Source organism: Balaenoptera acutorostrata, chromosome 10 (assembly GCF_949987535.1).
Source record: "Balaenoptera acutorostrata chromosome 10, mBalAcu1.1, whole genome shotgun sequence".
NCBI lineage: Eukaryota > Metazoa > Chordata > Mammalia > Artiodactyla > Balaenopteridae > Balaenoptera > Balaenoptera acutorostrata.
In genome coordinates this window covers 43,598,843-43,619,999 of record NC_080073.1, presented here as the reverse complement: position 1 = coordinate 43,619,999, position 21,157 = coordinate 43,598,843, and the positions used below count along the sequence as shown (strand labels likewise).

The window sequence follows — 21,157 nt, the reverse complement described above, 5'->3', positions numbered from 1 at the left end:
GCCCCCAGCCTCTTGGGCCGCAGGAAGGCTGGCCCAACGCAGGACAGCCTGTGAAGACGATCCAGCCGGCAATCAGAAAGACTGGACACAGGAAGGCCTGCTGGCTCTCTCACACCCAGCCTGTTTCTGGTGGGCCAGGAGCCCTGCCACTGTCTCGAGCTGTCCCCGTGGCTCCACTCCCACCCTGCCTCCCACAGGTCTCGCTGATCAGCCTGGTGGCCAACGCGCTGGGCTTTGCTGAGATGGGCCCCATCAAGTCACTGCGGACCTTGCGTGCGCTCCGACCCCTGCGAGCCCTGTCACGATTTGAGGGCATGAGGGTAAGAGGGGTGGCTCTTCCCGCAGAGGCAGTGGGAGGTGACTCCATGAAGGGGACCCGCAGGCCCACTTGCTGTCCAGGCGGCCCTGACCCGGTGGGAGCATGTGCAGGATCACCAGGAAGCACGGCTGGGCTTGGTGGCACTCGGAGATGGAGAGCTGTGAGAACCTCCCCCCAGGCCTGCCACCTCCAGCCCTGTGGGCTCCACGAGGGCCAGAGAGCCCTGGATAATGGAGAGGAAGTGAGGCCTGGGGCACAGGTGTCTCAGCTGCAGCCAGCCCCACCGGCCCAGGGCCCCTTCGGCTTCTGCTCTCCAGCGGGGCCTCGTGTCTGGGTGTGCCCCGGCTCCATGCGTCCGTCCCTGTCCCCTGCCTCGTGGCCATCACAGGCTGCCTTCCCTCTGTCTGTGATAGGCAGTAGGACAGTGCTAGGGAGGATGAAGGAAGCAAGGGAGGAGCCAGCTGTATTCTCACCATCAGAGAGCAGTTTGTATTTGCTTAGTAAACTCTTTGGCACTACTTTCTAAGTGCAGAGCCCTCTGCATTTTTTTCAAGTCACCAAATTTTACCAAAGAATGCGCACATATAAGGCATATTGAAAAGCCCACCAAGAAAAAACATTATCAATTTTATATAGCAAGAAGACAAACCCATGTGTTTGTGTGTGGGGTTTTTTTTTGTTTCTTGTTTTTACAAAATGTGCACAGTTCTACTGTGACTTTAGCAGACACGTCTGTGTGTCTCTCACTGACCCAGCAGGCACCATTACACAGCCCCAATTTGGTTGATGGTTTTGAACTTTGCTCACACCCCCAATCCATGGAGAAACAAACTGCTTATTTCTGGTGGGAAGCCATTCACAAGGGAATAATCCGACCTAAGTTAAATGTCCCTTTGGGAGCAAGGACATTTTGTTCTGGGACAAGGGGACGTGGGGGAGACACTAGTTGCCAGGAATGCCTCTGCCGTGGCTGCTGGCCACAGAGCCAGAGAAGGGCAAACGGGAGAGTTGGTTTCCCACCCTGTTCCCAGGTTCATCATGCCTGCTGGGGGGCCACGGACCGACCCCCTCCTTTGTGTGTGTCAGCATTACCATATCCACCGCCCAGCCCCACACCAGCTCCGCTCCTAGTCTGTGTGGCAAACACGTTCCTGGCTCACAGACAGCTGAGAACTAGGTCCCTCCCTGGAGTGGAGTCCCCAGTTATTTTTGCCAAGGATACTTCTCCTGGGTGCTGTGAGTTTAAATGAAGAGCATGGGGCCATGGCCCCATGGGGTCAGAGAGCCCCTCCCTGGGGAGGGCAGAGGCACAGGGAGCGCGCACACCACCCGCCCTGACAGCCCTGCTCCCGCCGCAGCATGAGAGGGCTGTCAGAGCACCCTCCAGACGTGCCACCCGGAGGTCCCCTGGGCACACTTTACAGGAGAACACCCATCCATCCTGGTAGCAGCAACCCCAAAGGAAACCAGAAGCTTAGCTCAGAGAGTGTATCTTCAGAGGCCCTTTCTCTTCAGACTTGTGGCATACTCATCCAGCAGAGACCCTGCTGAAAATTAAGTTTGAAGGTCATGGATTCCGGGCAGAGCCAAGAAGGGAAAGGCAGATGTTCTGAGCTGTGTCAGACTTTAGGGTGCGAAGCAAAAGGCGTGTGTGTTCTCTCTCACTCCCCTCACTGCCTGCCAGAGCGTCCAGCCATGGTTCCCCTTCACTGGGGACAGGAACTGTTCCCCACCCCCGTAGGGACCTATACCCAGGAGGTTCAGTAGGTTGGGGGTCTTGAAAAGGGTGTGTGTTCTGGGCACCCCCAGGAACTGAGCCTCTTCTCTGCCCACTTGAGGTTGTGGTCAATGCCCTGGTGGGTGCCATCCCCTCCATCATGAATGTCCTCCTCGTCTGCCTCATCTTCTGGCTCATCTTCAGCATCATGGGCGTGAACCTCTTCGCGGGAAAGTTTGGGAGATGCATCAACCAGACTGAGGGAGACCTGCCCTTGAACTACACCATCGTGAACAACAAGAGCGACTGTGTGTCTTTCAACGTGACTGGCGAATTGTACTGGACCAAGGTGAAAGTCAACTTTGACAACGTGGGGGCCGGGTACCTGGCCCTTCTGCAGGTGGTAAGTCCTGTGGGTGGGGGGGAGGGCCTTCCTTCCTCCCACTGGCTGTCCAGCAACAGGCACCTTCCCCCGTGCTGTGGGCAGGAGAGGGACAGCGGGGCCACTCTGGATCCTCACGATAGGATCATGTTGCCCAAAGGAGGCTTAGGATTCTCCAGGGAATTCTTGGCTGCTTGGGAAGGCCCCAGATTTTCCATTCTAAGGAAGATGCTACATTCTCCAAGTATGGCATGGGGCTTCAGCACTACGGCAGAAGCAGCTCCCCAGACAGCAGTCAGTTTGGCAGTACGATGGCACAGATTGCAAGTGAACGACCATAGATACTCAGGGACTGAACTATTAGCAAAATTGTGACTCTGGCCACCCCTCTGTTATAAAAGGTAGTGACACCTCCTGCGTTGTTAAAAGAATATATTTCCTTTCATCTCTAATGTGCAAGATGTGTGGTGTGTAAACACGCATGGCCTTCCCCAGTCTTTCCAAAGTTTCCATTGATTTGTGAGGACAGTGGCTTCAGTGATTATAATGCACAGCATACAAATAACCTTGACAACAGAAATCAATCTGAACCATAACCTGTAAAGCTGCAGCTTGTTCTTCTTGCTGTCCCAACCAAAAGCCCAGACACCTGTCTCTAGTCCCCAGAACAGAGGGAAGCTTGGTGCATCCCCTCACACCTCCACCCACCTCTTAAATCACAGGGATAGCTTTCTCCAACGACTCCCCTGAAATACACCGTGGGGAACAGGATTAGAGCCAAACCCAGAGCGCCTTCCATCCCTGTGACTGTCCCTTCTGAATGTCAGAACTTGGAAGGAAAGGCCCCTTTCTGTTGCAGACAGAACCGCACAGTGGCTGGGAAGAATTCGGTCACGGGCATCTCGTAACCTTGGGTGGTCCCCAGCAGGTCCCACAGCATCTCCAGGCCTCTCTGTACAGGTGAGGGCCCCGTGGCACAGGGAGCTGAAGCAGTTGCCTTCTCTGCGGCCGCCTTGGTTTCCCTCTGCCCTGCCTGACTCATAAAAACTCTCAGACATGGAAAGTCTGTGCAGATCAGCTTATACCCTGAAAGTAGGCTCAGGACACGATCAGATTTTGCCAAGGACACAAGTGAGATCCGCTAGGCAATTGGTCTCACCACCAAGCAGCTCCCTCAGGCTCTTTCTGAATCATCATAGCATCCCAGACTTGGGCAGTCCGTGCAGCCAGTGCCAGGACCTTGTCCTATTCGGCCTCCTCTTTCCTGCCTTGTGTGCCACGCCAGCGCCGGCATGTATGGACTCACCAGAGCCAATTGCTACATTTTCCAATATTTTGCAAGCCATTATTAAAAATTAGATTTTATAAACTTGTAATTAACTCAATGGTATTGAAACGAAATCAGAACTCACCATTACCACTTATTATCATCTATGCTCTTGAGGTTATTCACACCTATTATATCCATACAGTGGAAATATTACAACGCTGTGCTCCTGTGCATCTCTTCCCGACTCTGTGGTCAGTAATGACATGTTGGCAACTTAAGGATGGCAATGATGGGAGTATTTACACAAAGAAGTTGGCAAACACAACAATCAGGGCTTTTCTTTTTCTTCTGGAAAGCCATTCGTTAGCCATTTGCCAACACACCACTAGCAAAAGGACCCCCTTAAGTATGAGGGAAGGTTGGGATACTTCAGGGACTTCCTTTGAAAAGCTATGAAGCAGAAGCCATAAGGCTCATGACAAAGGGGACCAGGTCAGCACTGGAGTCCACCTTAAGTAAGAACTGAGAGCCCAAGAGCCACCTCTCTCTCCCTGATACCTGCTGTGCACTTCTGTGTCATTTTAGAATCTGAAATGGATGTGGATCTGAAGGGCAGTGTCTTGGCCAACATCAAGAAGTTTATTCCCCCACTGTATGACCTTCTTGGGGTGTCTGCTTGGCTGGCTTCCCCTCCTCCTCAGCCCTGAACAAGAAGGCCTTTCCCTGACCACCCAGCCATTTGGATACTGCTGAAAGGGTGGGATGGACTGCTTGCTTCTTGTAGGAGGTTTTTCCTGGCCTCATCTGTCCAGACAGGAGCCCTAAGTAGCTCCATAGATGCAGAATTAAATGATTTCCTCACTCTTGTTTCTTCCTTCCAGGCAACATTTAAAGGCTGGATGGACATCATGTATGCAGCTGTGGACTCCAGGGGGGTAGGTTGTCACACTGGCCTCTCTGCCTGAGTCAGGCATCCGAGGTTCCCAGCTGCTTGGCCACCAGGGAATCAGGGTCTACATCCCATAAGGGCCAGGTGTCTTGTGTCAACCCAGAGTTGAGCCTCTCTGGAATGCCCAGGCCTGGCCCTGGGGCAAGGTTGTGTGATCTCCCAAGGAGTCCCCAAATTTACAAATATCTTTCAAATTAAATTCACTGTAATTTAGTTGAATCAAAGTCTTACCCCAGGAGGATGGGGTGGAACCAACAGAGACATAAATCAAGTTTCTCCTTTGTCCTTGTGCTCCACCCCCATCACACTGACAGTTGCAGGCTGAGAGATGCCCCCATATACTCAAACCTCCCAGTGGCCCGGGGGAAGGAGCCACGCAGGGACACTGTGCCAGCCCTGAGCCCAGCATGCCTGCCCTCCTCACCTGCCACCACCCACTCTCCTCAACTCCATCCCCACCCACCCATCACACACACTCAGACATACACCCTGTGTGGTGACCTTCCTCTGACACACCCAGCCAGCCCACCCTCATTCCCGCCTGTCTGACCTCCCGTCTGGTTTCTCCCCTCTAGTATGAAGAGCAGCCCCAGTGGGAATACAACCTCTACATGTACATCTACTTCGTTATTTTCATCATCTTCGGGTCTTTCTTCACCCTGAACCTTTTCATCGGTGTCATCATTGACAACTTCAACCAACAGAAGAAAAAGATATGTAGAGTGCAGGTTCCCCAGGCTGCAGGGCAAGGCTGGATGCCAGGGACTTGGGAGCCTTTCTGGCTCCTGGCCCCATTTTTCCTTCCTGTTGGGGATGGTCCTCTTCTTGCTCCTGTCGGGATAGGGTGGGAGAGGGGTGTGTCCATGATTGACCTGCTTAGGGCTGTAAGCCTGTAACAAGGGGCCCCACGCCTGCCGTAGTCTGAGAGATGAGGCTCCTAAGAGAACCTGGGGTGAGGGTTGTGTCTATTTACCTGGTCCGTGATCAGGGACAATGGCGGGGGCGGGGCTGCACAGAGGCCAGGGTCTTCCGGGAGCTCCATCAGAGGGGCCATGATTGGGTGGCAGGCAAACCAAGTGGGCAGAGAGAACTTCCAAGGTGGCTGAGCTGGGCAGGGGAGAGGATGGGAGTAGGGACTGGATTTGCAAGTCACAAAGTCAGAGAGAGCTCAAGGAGAATGGGGACGGGGACTCAGGAGAAGCAGGTCCGGGGATTGGGGGAATCTCTGGTGCAGGATAGAGGCACACTTTTCTCCCCCGGGAGAGGAAGTGCGGAGGAGCGCAACCCTGGCACGCTCATCAAGGAGGCAAGATCCCTGTGCCCTCCATGCTGGGGCTCTGAGAACCTCAAAATGAAGCTGGTGCCTGTCTCTCCGCACTTAGGGGGCCAGGACATCTTCATGACAGAGGAGCAGAAGAAGTACTACAACGCCATGAAAAAGCTGGGCTCCAAGAAGCCCCAGAAGCCCATCCCACGGCCCCTGGTGAGTCAGGCTGTCGATTTGGTGGGAGTGGGGAGGATCAGCCGAGGGGACTCTGGGAAGGCCCCACGCCACAAGACCAGCAATCAGGGCCTCTTCACAGTCTTTTGGCCCAGCCCGGGGCCCTCAGCCTGTCCAGGAAAGGAGGGACCTATAACCACACACAGGGCCCTCAGTCTCATGGAGATAGAGGGGAAGGCATGAGACAGCTATGGCAGCCCAGGGGACACTCCCCTCCCACAGGAACATCTCAGTGAGCCCCCTTCTCCCCTGTAGGGCTGCAGGCTTTCCCCAGGGAGCACAGGGCAGCCTGCCCCCACCCCCGTGCATAACCTCATCCTTGCAACTCCCTGAGCAGTAGAGTTCCCTGGTAGGTGGGGCCCAGAGGGGTGATGGGTTCTCTGATAGGCTGACTCCCTTGGGCCAAAAAAGTGTGTGTGTGTGTGTGTGTGTGTGTGTGTGTGTGTATTGGAGCAGGATGGGGGCAGTACTGAGGTTAGTTAGGTGAATGGTACCTAAATCACTAGCTTGTAAGTGGCAGCCCCAGTTTTTGCATCTAATTCATCCATTTCATCTGATACTTTCCTGTTCTCCATGCTCGGTTCTAGGTTAGGGGTGTGTGTGTGTGTGTGTGTGTGTGCACGCGCATGTGTTTTCACTTATTTATAATCGTCTCTCTTCCCCAAAATAATCTTACAATTAAAGACACATATAAATACAGTCAGTAGAATCCACTGGACCGCCAGGGAAGTCCCAAGTAGAATAAATAAAATAAATTCCATAAAAAGAGTGGAGAAAATTTGTTAACCTGAGGGCTGAGACATTTACTAGGACTGAACTTTAAATCTGACCTTGAGCCTTCAGACAGTGGGAACAAAAAGGGAAGCATGATGAATGATGTGCTGAGGAAACTCGGGGTAAGAGAGGTCCCTTTCTGAAGAGCCATCAGAGATGGTCTCAGGGAAGAGAGAGCCTAGGGCTGGGCCTGGAAGTCCAGGGAGCTTTCAGCAGGAGAGCCAGGCTGGCCAGCATCCTGACTTCTTCCTCTTCCCATGACTGTCTGGGGGCATTGGCCTCCCCCCAGAGGGTGAAGTAGGAGGGTAGGTGGCTTGGGCTGAGAGACAGCAATGGGGGCGTGCTAGCCTGTCTGAGGCCCCTGCTGAGCCCGTCCTTTGCCCCTCCTTTCAGAACAAGTACCAAGGCTTCATATTCGACATTGTGACCAAGCAGGCCTTCGATGTCAGCATCATGTTTCTCATCTGCTTGAACATGGTGACCATGATGGTGGAGACAGATGACCAGAGCCCTGAGAAGGTCAACATCTTGACCAAGATCAACCTGCTCTTCGTAGCCATCTTCACAGGCGAATGTATCATCAAGATGGCTGCCCTGCGCCACTATTACTTCACCAACAGCTGGAACATCTTTGACTTCGTGGTTGTCATCCTCTCCATCGTGGGTGGGTATGCAGGTCGGCTGGGCAGAAAAGCCCTCCCCAGGCCAGGCCTTTCCCTCTCCTCCAGCCCTGGATCTGTACTTAATAACAAGTACACCAGGCTCCTGCATTCTTTTCTCTCTACATTCCTTGCTTCTCCCCCCATCTCATACGCACACACACACTCACACACACATCTGGGAGGGCCCAATCAGGCCAAGGGGCCAACCTGGTAGAGGACTCAGCACCCCCTCCTGGCCCCACCCTCCCTGGAACCCTGGAACACACCTCTCTGTTTGGAGAGCTTCAAGGATGAGTCTGGGAAAGGGAATGGGACCTGTGGGGGCTTTCCTGCCTTCCCAAGGGAAGCCTGCCTCTTAGGCTGAAGGAGGAAGAGGTTCCAGAGTCGGGAGGCAGGTGGCCCTCTAAAGTAGAAGTTATCCCTGGAGATGGAAAATTCTGGAATCTAGCCACCCAGGTGTGTGCCAGGCTCCTTCAGACATCACCTGCCTCATGTAGTTTACCTTATAAAGTCAGCACTGAGGCAGGGAAATCATACAACTAGGGAGAAGCAGAGACAGGATTCATACACAGTCTACTCAGTCTGCTATAACAAAATACCAGACTGGGTAACTTATAAACAACAGAAATTTACTTCTCACAGTTCTGGATGCTGGAAGTCCAAGATTAAGGCACCAGCATAATCATGTTTTCTGGTGAGAGTCCTTTTCCTAGTTCATAACCTGCACCTTCTTGTCATGTCCTTACAAAGTGGAAGGGGCTAAGGAGCTCCATGAGTCTCTTTTATAAGGGCACTAATCCCATTTATGTGGGCTCCACCCTCATGACTGAAGCACCTCCCAAGGTCTCACCTTCTAATACAATCATCTTTGAGAGTTGGGATTTCAACATATGAATTTAGGGGGAGACAGAAACATTCAGACCATAGCACATGCCCATATCTGTTTAACCTCAGAGCCCAAGTTCTTTTTTTAATAACAGTTTTATTGAGATATAATTTACATAACATAAAATCCACCCTTTCAAATGTACACTTCAGCACTTTTTAGTATATTCACATAGCTGTGCAACCATCATCACACTCTAATTTTAGAATATTTTCCTCATCCCCAAAAGAGACTCTGTACCCATTTAGCGATCAGTCCCCATTTTCCCTCTCCCCAGCCCCTTGGCAACCACTAATCTAAAATTTTGAGGGACTGCCAAACTGTTTTCCAAAGTGGCTGCGCCATTTTACATTCCCATCCTAATGTATGAGGGTTCCAATTACTCCACATCCTTACCAACACTTATTTCCTTTATTTTTTAATTATAGCAACGCTAGTGGGTATGAAGTGATATCTTATTGAGGTTTTGGTTTGCATTTCCCTGATGACTAATGATGATGAACATCTTTTTATGTGTTTATTGGTCATTTTCCTTGGTATATCTTGGTATATAATAAGAGAAATGTCTTGGAGGAATGTCTTCAAATCCTTTGCTTAATTTTTTAATTGACATGTTTTTATTGAGTTGTAAGAATTCTTTATATATTCTGGAGGCCAGTCCCTTATCAGATATATGATTTGCAAATATTTTCTCCCATTCTGTAGGTTGTCTTTTCACTTTCTTGGTTGTTGTCTCTTGAAGCACAAAGCTTTTATTTTTAAGTCCAATTTATCAATATTTTTTTTCTTTTGTCACTTGTGTTCAGGGCCCAGTCTTGACCCTGCCTCCACAGACCTCTGCCTTGGGGTGACTGGCTTTCATCTTTCTGCCATGTTCAGACCCTGCCTTCAGTGACTCAGAGGCAAAAGCAGGGGCTTCTATGGCTGCAGTCATGGGCAGATGGTTAGAAGCTGGAAGTTAGGTCAGGAAATGCTCCGAGAGGTCCCAGGCAGGGGTGAGGGCGAGATTGTGCCTGGTGGGACTGGAGAGAAGCTTTAGAGAATACGGGTGTCAGGAGCAGGAACAGAGCCCTTGAGGCACAGTCTCAGAGATTCCAGGAGGTGCAGTCTGTACTCAGGAACACCTACTGATCCCAGAGCTTATGTACCAGAGAGGCACAGTTAACAGGTCGACGTGGAGCCAGAGTGTCTGAGTCAAATCGCAGCTTCTCACGACTAGGTGGTAACTTGGATAAGTTTCCTCTTCCGGAAAATGAGGATGATGGTATCAGCTTACCTCCTAGGGCAAGCCCTTTCTTCTGTTGGAAGGGCTAAATGGATGGGTATGAATTGCTCAGCCCAGTGCCCTATTGACAGTGAACACTGGACACATGTCAGCTGGTGACATTATTATCATATGAGGAGTCTGGAAAGGTCACTTGGGCCAATACGAGGCAAGTGTATTCCACTCTTTCTCCTATAACTTACATCCCTGCTTCTTGAAACTCCAAATCCAGAGTAGTCAGTAGAGATGGGTGGGCAGGCCTGGCAGCTAGCAGAGTTGGGAGGGTCATAGGAAGCACCTCAGAGAGGCTGAGATGCGACAGGCAAGGCGCGGGGAGTGGGCCGACTGCCTGGCCAGTGCCTCTTGTATTTCAGTGTGCACACAAACCACCTGGGCTTGCTAAAACGCAGTGGGTCTGGGGCAGAGCTGAGATTCTGCATTTCTGATAAGTGCCCAGGAGATCAGGCTTCTGGTCCTTGGACCACACTTTGAGTAGCAAGGAGCTAAAAGTTCCCGAGTTCTGGTCAAAGGTGGGCCACCAAGATGCTGACAAAGTCCCCTGAGGCCTCAGAAGCCAAGATCTGGAAGATGGGCCTGGTGCGGCTCTGCAGGTATTCTCAGGAGACTAAGGAATGGAGGGCTAAGAAGGCACTTTGCAAAAGATGCAGGTACTGTGGGTCCTCCTTTTCTGGACCATAGATGCAGCAATGGAGACTCAAAGAGGTGGGTGGAGGCAGGGTCCTTGCAGGCCCCAGGTGACCCAGGCCTCTGCTCCCTGGCTCCTCGCTGTACAGAGACCCCTCCCAGCGATGCTGGGCTGGAGGGAGGACAGCAATGCCACCGGTGGCCACAGTCTGCATTGTTTCCCACAGGCACCGTGCTCTCAGACATCATCCAGAAGTACTTCTTCTCCCCAACGCTCTTCCGAGTAATCCGCCTGGCCCGGATCGGCCGCATCCTCAGGCTGATCCGCGGGGCAAAGGGCATCCGCACACTGCTCTTCGCTCTCATGATGTCCCTGCCCGCCCTCTTCAACATTGGGCTGCTGCTCTTCCTGGTCATGTTTATCTACTCCATCTTCGGCATGGCCAACTTCGCCTACGTCAAGTGGGAGGCTGGCATTGATGACATGTTCAACTTCCAGACCTTCGCCAACAGCATGCTGTGCCTCTTCCAGATCACCACGTCGGCAGGCTGGGACGGGCTCCTCAGCCCCATCCTCAACACGGGGCCTCCCTACTGTGACCCCAACCTGCCCAATAGCAACGGCTCCCGGGGGAACTGCGGGAGCCCCGCCGTGGGCATCCTCTTCTTCACCACCTACATCATCATCTCCTTCCTCATCGTGGTTAACATGTACATCGCCATCATCCTGGAGAACTTCAGTGTGGCCACGGAGGAGAGCACGGAGCCCCTGAGCGAGGACGACTTCGACATGTTCTATGAGATCTGGGAGAAGTTTGACCCGGAGGCCACCCAGTTCATTGAGTATTCGGCCCTGTCCGACTTTGCTGACGCACTGTCTGAGCCGCTCCGAATCGCCAAGCCCAACCAGATAAGCCTCATCAATATGGACCTGCCCATGGTGAGCGGGGACCGTATCCACTGCATGGACATCCTCTTTGCCTTCACCAAGAGGGTCCTGGGCGAGTCTGGGGAGATGGACGCGCTGAAGATCCAAATGGAGGAGAAGTTCATGGCGGCCAACCCGTCCAAGATCTCATACGAGCCCATCACCACCACACTCCGGCGCAAGCACGAGGAGGTGTCGGCTTCGATCATCCAGCGGGCCTTCCGCAGGCACCTGCTGCAGCGCTCCATGAAGCACGCCTCCTTCCTCTTCCGCCAGCAGGCGGGCGGCAGCGGCCTCTCCGAAGAGGATGCCCCCGAGCAGGAGGGCCTCATCGCCTACATGATGAACGAGAACTTCTCCCAGCGCCTTGTCCCGCCCTCCAGCTCCTCCATCTCCTCCACGTCCTTCCCACCCTCCTACGACAGCGTCACCAGGGCCACCAGTGATAACCCCCAGGCGCGGGCATCTGACTACAGCCCCAGCGAGGATCTCGCGGACATCCCTCCGTCCCCAGACAGGGACCGTGAATCTGTCGTGTGAGCGGGTCCCAGTGGGCCAGTGCACAGCATCATGGCAAAGCCGAATGCAGCCCCAGACCAGCAGCCGGTGGGCCATCTGTCCTTGCTTTGGGCTTCAGGAGTGAGAGATGAGCCTCGTCCCAATGGACTGACAAGGCAGAGTCCTGTGCACCATGCTGACGGCTGGAAGCATTTGGCTAAGCCAGCCGTTCGGGGTGGCCTGTCCCTAGAGGCCCCAAGTGTACCAGTCCTGGCGGAAGGGTCTGGTCAGGCAACACCCCGGGGCTCTGACAAGCAACTCCATCCCAGCTGCTGAGACAAAATACAAAACTGAGACTGTATGTATTGTGAACGGGCTTTCATAAATTTATTATATTTGATATTTTTTTACTTGAACAAAGAACTAACTTTTTTTCATGGACGGATCGGCAGCAATTCCCGCCGCCTCTTCTTAACTCTGAACAGGAGTGTCTATGGAGCTGCTGGGACTCTGTTGTTAAAGCAAAAGTGAATTCCAGTGTGGGTCCCACAGGCCTTCACTGCCCAGGGGTTGGGCTAAGGTGCCAAGAGGGCTGAACCCCTTCCCCTTCATGCGTGTGCACACTCTCATACACACAGAGGCCAGACACAGGCCACGTGTGGCCCGGGCTCCCCGAGGTGAGCACCAGGCAGCCTCTTCTGCCCTAGCCTAAGGGAGACAGGCCTTTCCTCCCGGCCCCCATGGGTGGGATTCTTGTCAGCCGGGGTTCATCCTGGCCTTCCATTGTCCCCAAGGTTCCATTTTCCCCGTGTATTTTTATGCAGGCCACCCTGGGGTCAGTTCTACAAATACAACAAGCTTCCAGAAGAGAGTGACCCGGGTCCCAGGGCTGGTCCTCGGCACTGACGTTGCCTTTCTTCCCTGGAGAGCGTGGCCTCTGATAGAATATTAACGTTAAACGAAGGGCCTGAGGGAGGAGCCCCACTCACTTCCTGCCACCCAGCTTGTCCTTGCTGCCCAGCCTGGCCGGCCCTGCCCCACAGGCGAGGAAGAGAAGGCTGAGCCCGTGGGGTTAGGGCTGAGAAGCTCAACAGCCCTCAGAGCGGGGGCCCCCGGCCCACGTGGAGAAGGGAGTCTGTTGTCATCGCCCAGGCTCCCTCTCCGGACCTTTCTGCCTCCGCCCAGGGGTGAGGGGATGCCCGTGTGGCCTCCAGCTCCTCTCCAGGTGCAGTGGCAGGGGAGTGGGGAGGGCCGTTTGGGCCCTGTGCAGAGAAGGGGCCTTAGGAGGCTCAGGCCCAGTCCCTGTGCCCTGGGAGGGGAATGGACCCCAGGCCCCCTGGGAAAGGGAGTAGTGTGACCCTGGACCAGCCCCTCCCGCTCAGCCCAGGGTCCTGGTGGCACCCACATGCAGGACCTCCTGGGGCAGCGTCCAGGCTGCCCATAGGTCTTGTGAGCAGGCCTTTTCAGGGAAAAATACTTTTTCTAGTCCAATTAACCACCCCCACTAGGGCCTCTTCAGCTGCTGACAATCCTACTTAGCATATGCAAATCTTTTAATGTAGAGAACTGTCACCCTGAGAGTGACAGTGGTGGCTGGTGGAGCCTGTGCAGGCAGGGGCTCGGCTGCCCAAATCCGCTCTCCAGCAAAGCCGCCCTCCACCCGGTGGCCACCTCTCAGGCCGCCTCTCAGGGCAGCCCGGGAAGCCAGAAGCTGGCTGTCCTAACCTACCTCGCCGAGCCGTCAGGGAGCTGGCCGTGGGGAGCTAAGGGGACACTGCCGGCGAGACAGGTATTATGTTTCTTCTTGTCACCTGAGTTCCCTTGGTGGCAGCCTCAGCCTCCACCCCCTTCCACCCCAGTGATTTCTCTTCTCCCATGTTCCCTTTGAGTTCAGTGTGGGATGTGGTTTTTAACTGTCCCAGCGACACTTCTCTGAGTGGAAATCTTATTTTTGTAGCTCTCTGTGCTGTGCTCTTAAGGCTTGGAGAGGTGTGTGCCCTCCCTGGCACCTGACATCCAGAGCCTGCTGCATGGACGGGGATGAGGCTGGGAGGCCGGCCGGCCTGCAGGCCCAGCTGACCCGAAGGCAACTGGGGTTTTGTGTGTGGGGACAGCCCGGGAGCCTGAGGCAGGTGCCTGGGGCCGGCCGCTGACAGACGACGCCGGCTGCACCAAGTGCCAGCCGTTGTCTGAACTACCCAAGCACTTCTCACCAAACTTCGTGCATAAATAAGATACATATTTTTAAAACAAACCAATAAATGGCTTACATGACCTGGCCTGGACTCTGTTCTTTTTTTTTTTAATTGAAGCATAGTTGATTTACAAATTTACAATATTGTGTTAGTTTCTGGTATACAGCAAAGTGATTCAGTTTTATATATATATATACACATACTTTTTTTTTTTTTTTTTGCAGATACCCGCAAAGCCGGTATGTAAACAAAGGTGACCCCCAGCGTCATCAAATCCAGCCTTTATTTTTGCCTCTTCCTGTCCCTTTCAGCTTTATTCAGTGGAGATGATCTTCCCTGGCCCCGGGCAAAAACCAGGCCAATGCTGGGGCTTTTCCACTCAGTCTTGGGTGAAACAGCAGCCTTCAGCCACTCTGTTGTAAATACCATCTTAGCCTCATCCTGAGAGTGTCCAGTCCTATGACAGTCGGAGATGGGGTGGCTGGACGGCTAGAGGGGACTCTCATATGGGCATCTTCTGGCTTTCTGGAGACTCCCTATTGGGCCTCTCCTTGTAGTCTCCTCAGCCCTAGGAATGCACCCTTCTGGGTGTCCCGTGACCCCTCCTTTGCCTGTGGGCACCTGTGGGTCTACTCCCAGCCTCTTCTTGCCAAGCCCCTGGGCCCTCCCGGTAGCCCTGCTGTGGAGGCTCACACAGGCCCTCTCTGCCTGCTGCCTCTGGTCCTCGGGAAGCACTAAGCACACTTGCCCCACCCACACTGGCCTGCGGCCAGGCCCCGGCAGCAGTGTGCTCCAAGGCCACCACCAGAGCAGCTGGCCCACAACCCTCCCTCCAGGTCCCAGGGCTGATCCACTTGAGCTTTCTCAGGCCCAGTGAGGCCCAGTCCTCCGTGTCAAAGCTCTCCAAGAAGGCCCAGGAAGCCCCCCTCGGCAGGCCTGGGTTAGAAGGTGGCATCCTCCACACACAGGCCATCCCCCAGAAGAAAGCCACAGGGTCCTGGAAACAACTCATGACAGTTCTCTGCAAGAAACCCACTCACAACAGGTTCCCTTGGACCCCTTTTCCTATCCTTGATGTGACTATGGGGTCCCCATGTCTGGCTCCATTTCCCTTGTAAGCCATCTGCATACAAAAGACACATGGTTTGGCATCCTGAAACCCTTGGTATTGGTCCCTTGGTCAAAACAGGGGCAGAGACAGTCCACTTTAACCTCCTGTGACACTTGTTTAATTGTCTCCCCAACCAGACCAGGGCATTTCAAAGGGCAGACCGTGTCCCAGTGTAGTGGGCCACGACCAACTTTTTTAAAAATGATATCAGAATTTAAAATGGCAGTGGATGCTATGTGCTTAGGATAAGTGTTGTTTTGTGAAGCTATTGTTTCAGATATACATAGAAAACTTGGGTGAGTGCCTGTATGTACACTGGGAGGTGAAAGAAAAAATATTTTGTATTAGAAATTCCAGCAAAAAGAGTGAAAACAACATGAGGAGAGGTATGTGAGACAAGACAATGGAGTAGAGGGACTTCAGCTCACCACCTCGCACGAAAGCACCAAAATCACAATTAGCTGCTGAACAACCATTGACAAAAAAGACTGGAACCTATCAAAAAGATACGCTACATCCAAAGACAAAGAAGAAGCCACAACGAGATGGTAGAATAGGCGCATTCACAATACAATGAAATCCCATACCTGCGGGGTGGGTGGCCCACAAACTGGAAAATAATTATATCGCAGTGGTTCTCCCACAGGAGTGAGAGTTGTAAGCCCCATGTCAGGTCCCCAGAGCATTTGGCTTAGAAGGCCAGCAGGGCCTGATTGCAGGAACTCCACAGAACCAGGGGAAACAGACACTCCACTCTTGGAGAATGTACACAAGGTCTCATGCACACTGGGACCCAAGGAAAAAAGCAGTGACTTCATAGAAGCCTGGGCCAGACCTACCTGATGGACTTGGAGGGTCTCCTGGGGAGGCGGGAGTACCTGTGGCTCACTCTGGGGACAAAGACACTGGTGGAGGAGGTATTGGGAGTATTCATTGGTGTGAGCTCTCCCAGAGGCCGCCATTTTGTCACCAAGACCTGGCCCCACCCAACAGCCTGCAGGCTCCAGTGCTGAGACCAAACAACCAACAGGGCGGGAATACAGCCCCACCCATCAGCAGACAGCCTGCTTAAAGTCCTCCTGAGCCCATAGCTGCTTGCAAAAATCCTTAACAAAACACTAGCAAACCAATCCAGCAATACATTAAAAGGATCATACACCATGATCAAGTGGGATTTATCCCAGGAATGTGAGGATTTTTCAATATCCACAAATCAATCAGTGTGATACACTACATCAACAAATTGAAGAACAAAAACCGTATGATCATCTCAACAGATGCAGAAAATGCTTTTGACAAAATTCAACTCCCATTTATGATAAAAACTCTCCAGAAAGTGGGCCTAGAGGGAACTTACCTCAACATAATAAATGCCATATATGACAAACCCACAGCTAACATCATACCCAATAGTGAGAAGCTGAAAGCATTTCCTCCAAGATAAGGAACAAGACAAGGATGTCCACTCTTGCCACTTTCATTCAACATAGTTTTGGAAGTCCTAGACACAGCAATCAGAGAAGAAAAAGAAATAAAAGGAATTCAAATTGCAAAAGGAGAAGTAAAACTTACTGTTTGCAGATGACATGATACTGTACATAGAAAATCCTAAAGATGCTACCAGAACACTACTAGAGCTCATCAATGAATTCAGTAAAGTTGCAGGATACAAAATTAATACACAGAAATCTGTTGCATTTCTATACACTATGAATGAAAGATCAGAAAGAGAAATTAAGGAAACAATCCCATTTACCATCACATCAAAAAGAATAAAATATCTAGGAATAAACCTACCTAAGGAGGAGAAGACCCATACTCCAAAAACTGTAAGACACTGATGAAAGAAATCAAAGATGACACAAACAGATGGAAAGATATACCATGTCCTTGGATTGGAAGACTAAATATTGTCAAAATGACTACACTACCCAAGGCAATCTACAGATTCAATGCAATTCCTAGCAAATTACCAATGGCATTTTTTGCAGATCTAGAACAAAATATCTTAAAACTTGTATGGAAACACGAAATATTGCCAAAGCAATCTTGAAAAAGAAAAACAGAGCTGGAGGGATCAGGCTCCCTGATTTCAGACTATACTACAAAGCTACAGTAATCAAAACAGTATGATACTGGCACAAAAATAGAAATATAGATCAATGGTACAGGACAGAAAGCCCAGAAATAAGCCCACACACCTGTGGTTAATTAATCTATGACAAAGGAGGCAGGAATATACAATGGAGAAAAAACAGTCTCTTCAATAAGTGCTGGGAAAACTGGACAGCTACATGTAAAAGAATAAAATTAGAACATTCTCTAACATCATACACAAATAAACTCAAAATGGATTAAACACCTAAATGTAAGACTGGATACCATAAAACTCTTAGAAGAAAACATAGGCAGAACACTCATTGACATAACTTGCAGCAGTATCTTTTTGGATCCACCTCCAAGAGTAACGAAAATAAAAACAAAAATAAACAAATGGGACCCAATTAAACTCAAAAGCTTTTGCACAGCAAAGGAAACCATAAGTAAAACAAAAAGACAACCCAGAGAATGAGAGAAAATATTTGCGAATGATGCGACCAAGGGATTAATCTCCAAAATATACAAACAGTTTATGCAGCTCAGTATCAAAAAAACAAAAAGCCAATCAAAAAACGGACAGAAAATCTAAATAGACATTTTTCCAAAGAAGACATTCAGATAGCCACAACGCACATGAAAAGGTGCTCAACATTGGTAATTATTAGAGAAATGCAAATCAAAACTACAATGAGGTATCACCTCACACCGGTCAGAATGGCCATTATGGGGCTTCCCTGGTGGCGCAGTGGTTGAGAATCTGCCTGCCCATGCAGGGGACACGGGTTCGAGCCCTGGCCTGGGAGGATCCCACATGCCGCGGAGCAACTAGGCCCGTGAGCCACAATTACTGAGCCTGCGCGTCTGGAGCCTGTGCCCCGCAACAAGAGAGGCCGCGATAGTGAGAGGCCCGCGCACCGCGATGAAGAGTGGCCCCCGCTTGCCACAAGTAGAGGAAGCCCTCACACAGAAAACGAAGACCCAACATAGCAATCAATCAATAGATCAATAAATAAATCTAAAAATATTAAAAAAAAAAAAAAAAGAATGGCCATCATTAAAAAGTCTAAAAAGAATAAATGCTGGAGAGGGTGTGGAGAAAAGGGAACCCCTATACACTGTTGTTGGGAATATAAATTCATAACAGCCACTATGGAGAACATTATGAAGGTTCCTTAAAAAATTAAAAATAGAATTACCGTATGATCCAGCAATCCCACTCATGGGCATATATCCAGAGAAAACCATATTTCAAAAAGATACGTGCACCCCAGTGTTCACAGCAGCACTGTTTACAATAGTTAACACATGGAAGCAATCTTAATGTCCATCAACAGAGGAATGGATTAAGAAGATGTGGTGTATATATACAATGGAATATTACTCAGCCATAAAACAGAATGAAATAACGCCTTTTGTAGCAACATGGATGGACCTAGAGATGATCATACTAAGTGAAGTAAGTCAGACAGAGAAAGACAAATATTATATGATTTCACTTATATGTGGAATCTGAAAATTGATACAAATGAACTTATTTACAAAACAGAAACAGACTCAGACATAAAAAAAACAAACTTACGTTTGCCAAAGGGGAAAGGTAGTGGGGGTAATAAATTAGGAAGTTGGGATTGACATATACACACTAATATATATAAAATAGTTAATCAACAAGGACTACTTTATAGCAGAGGGAACTCTACTCAATACTCTGTAATAACCTATATGGGAAAAGAACCTGGAAAAGAATGGATATATGTATATGTATAACTGAATCACTTTGCTGTACACCTGAAACTGACAATAAACTAACACAACATTGTAAATCAACTATACCCCCAATATAAAATATTGGCCTGGGAGGTGTCAGGCGCATCTGGAGGGAGGCAAGAAAGGCCCTTGCGGTCACCACACCGCCACAGCTGTCACCCGGCCACTCTGGGGTGAGGCTGGGGTCCAGGTTCCATGAGGGACGGATGCCGGCTCCTGTGTCAGAAGGAAGGCATGCAGCTCAGGATCTCAGCCCTTGGCAGGGAGAGAGATGCTCCCGGACAGACGTCAGCTCTCACCCTGGGGCCAGGGCCCTGGCTGCTCCCTGCCCCGTGCCAGCCGCTCTTCCGTCTCAGCCTTGACATGAGACTCAGTGCCCGGAGGCTGGGAGGGGCAGGGAGACAGTACAGGCACTCACTCCTACAGGCGGAGACAGAGCGGGCAGCGCCGAGAGCTAGGAGATGCCAAAGGCCACCGCGGATGGGCTGGGGAAGCCGCAGGACCCTGTCTCCTGCCCCGCCTGCACACCCCTCCAGCGCACCGTCCTGTGTGCTGCCTGCGGGCTGGGGAAGGCCAGGCCGGCCCGCTCGCACCGCACTGTCTGGCCCCCGCCCCGTGCCTGGCACAGAGAGCAGCCCCGGAATGCTGGCACAAGAGACACCCCCTCAACCCAGCCGTTCACTGTCCACTGGGTTCACCTGGGTCCTCTCTTCCATTTGAATCCTTCCTGCCCCTCTGTCCTCTTAGGTCCCCGGCTCCTATTCTCACCCACAGTCCCACCTTCCACTCTTTGTTCTTCTGCAAGGACGTCACCTACATGAGATCCTCGCCTACATGGAGAGGCAGGTGCGGATTCACACACATGCACGCTCAAGGCACAGTAACCAGGGTCCGTGTTGGGGAGCGAGCAGGGCGTGACCACAGGGAGATGCCTGAAATCCTAAGAAGGAACCTCAGGCGTCCTGTCCCCACCGCCCAGGACCAGGGGCCTCAGGACATTCCCAGGGACAGAGGCAGGCAGACAGGCCTGAGGTGGGGGCCGAGGGATTTGGTCCAGAAATGACACTCAAAGCCTGGCAGCTGCCAAGCTCTGTCTCAGGGGATCCTGGGGGGATCCCAGAGGGACCCCGGGGGCCCCCACCCAAGGCGCCGCTCTCCTGTGGGTGTCCCAAGTCAGCCTGAAGGGCAGGGGACAGGGACGGGCCAAGCCCAAGCCCAAGCCCAGCACGTACAATCACCACTCCGACAAGCACTTCCTCCCAGGCCAGTTCACGGGGCTGGCATCCATGGGCAGCTGCCAGGCACCTGCTGCCGGAGAGAAAAGCCCCATCACCCCAGCGTTCGTGGAGGGAGGCGCCAGCTCGGATTCCAGAAAGGCGTGCAAGTCGAAGCAGAGCCCCCCTCCCCGGGTGTGGGCTGACTGGCGGCGGTACGTCCTGCCCTCCCACCCCGCTGTCCTCCGGCCTGGCCTCTGTGGGGCTGAGCTTGCCTCCTGTATTTGCTCTTGGAGCCGTGTCTCCTGCGGACCGTCTGTCTGCCACTCACCCTCTCGGGCTGCACTCCCTCTTCCTGGACAGCCAGGGACCAGGCTGCTTCTGCCTGCAAGGCTATGGGAGGTGCTGCAAAGACAGAGAACGGGGAGGGCTTGACCAAGAGGAGAGGCCAGCTCGACAGAGATAATTGGGCCTCCTGTATCCTGTATCAATCCATCACATTTATAGTCTTCTCTCCAGACAGGAGACAACAAGGAAATGACAAAAGCCAATAAGGCCAATAAATAAAGGGTAATGGAATAACCAGTACGGGCAGCCCATCCCCTGAGCCCCAGAGCCGGGAGCAGGGCCGAGCCCTCCCCCGTGTCTGTCTTGACTTCAGCCACAGGCCCCAGGGACAGGTAACAGCCCCCATGGGGTTTTCAGCTGGAGCTCCAGCTGCGCAGGCCAAAAACCCTGGCATCATCCCTACCTCCTCTCCCTCACACACCCCACATCCAATCCAGCAGGAAATCCTGCCGGCTCTGCCTTCAAAATATATTCCAAATCCGACCACTCCTCAACACCACCATTGCCATGCTGGTCTGAGCCACCAACGCCTCTTGCCTGGATTCTTACAAAGGCCTCCTGGTTGGTCCTTGGCCCAGACCGTTCTCAACACAGCAGCCAGTGGCGTCTATTAAAAGGCAAGTTGCA

The 21,157-nt window shown here is 52.0% G+C and overlaps 1 protein-coding gene across 2 annotated transcripts in view; it reads left to right on the top strand.

The window, feature by feature from the left end:
- SCN5A (sodium voltage-gated channel alpha subunit 5) overlaps positions 1-14,057 on the top strand; it is a 105,086-nt gene extending 91,029 nt beyond the window's left edge. For both annotated transcript variants that reach the window (XM_057555289.1, XM_057555290.1), the window contains 7 exons: positions 198-320; positions 2,158-2,439; positions 4,570-4,623; positions 5,213-5,350; positions 6,016-6,120; positions 7,306-7,576; positions 10,597-14,057. In XM_057555289.1, coding sequence (XP_057411272.1) covers positions 198-320; positions 2,158-2,439; positions 4,570-4,623; positions 5,213-5,350; positions 6,016-6,120; positions 7,306-7,576; positions 10,597-11,837 — 2,214 coding nt within the window. In that variant the 3' untranslated portion in view covers positions 11,838-14,057. The remainder of the gene's footprint in view (positions 1-197; positions 321-2,157; positions 2,440-4,569; positions 4,624-5,212; positions 5,351-6,015; positions 6,121-7,305; positions 7,577-10,596) is intronic.
- The last annotated feature ends 7,100 nt before the right edge of the window (positions 14,058-21,157 follow it).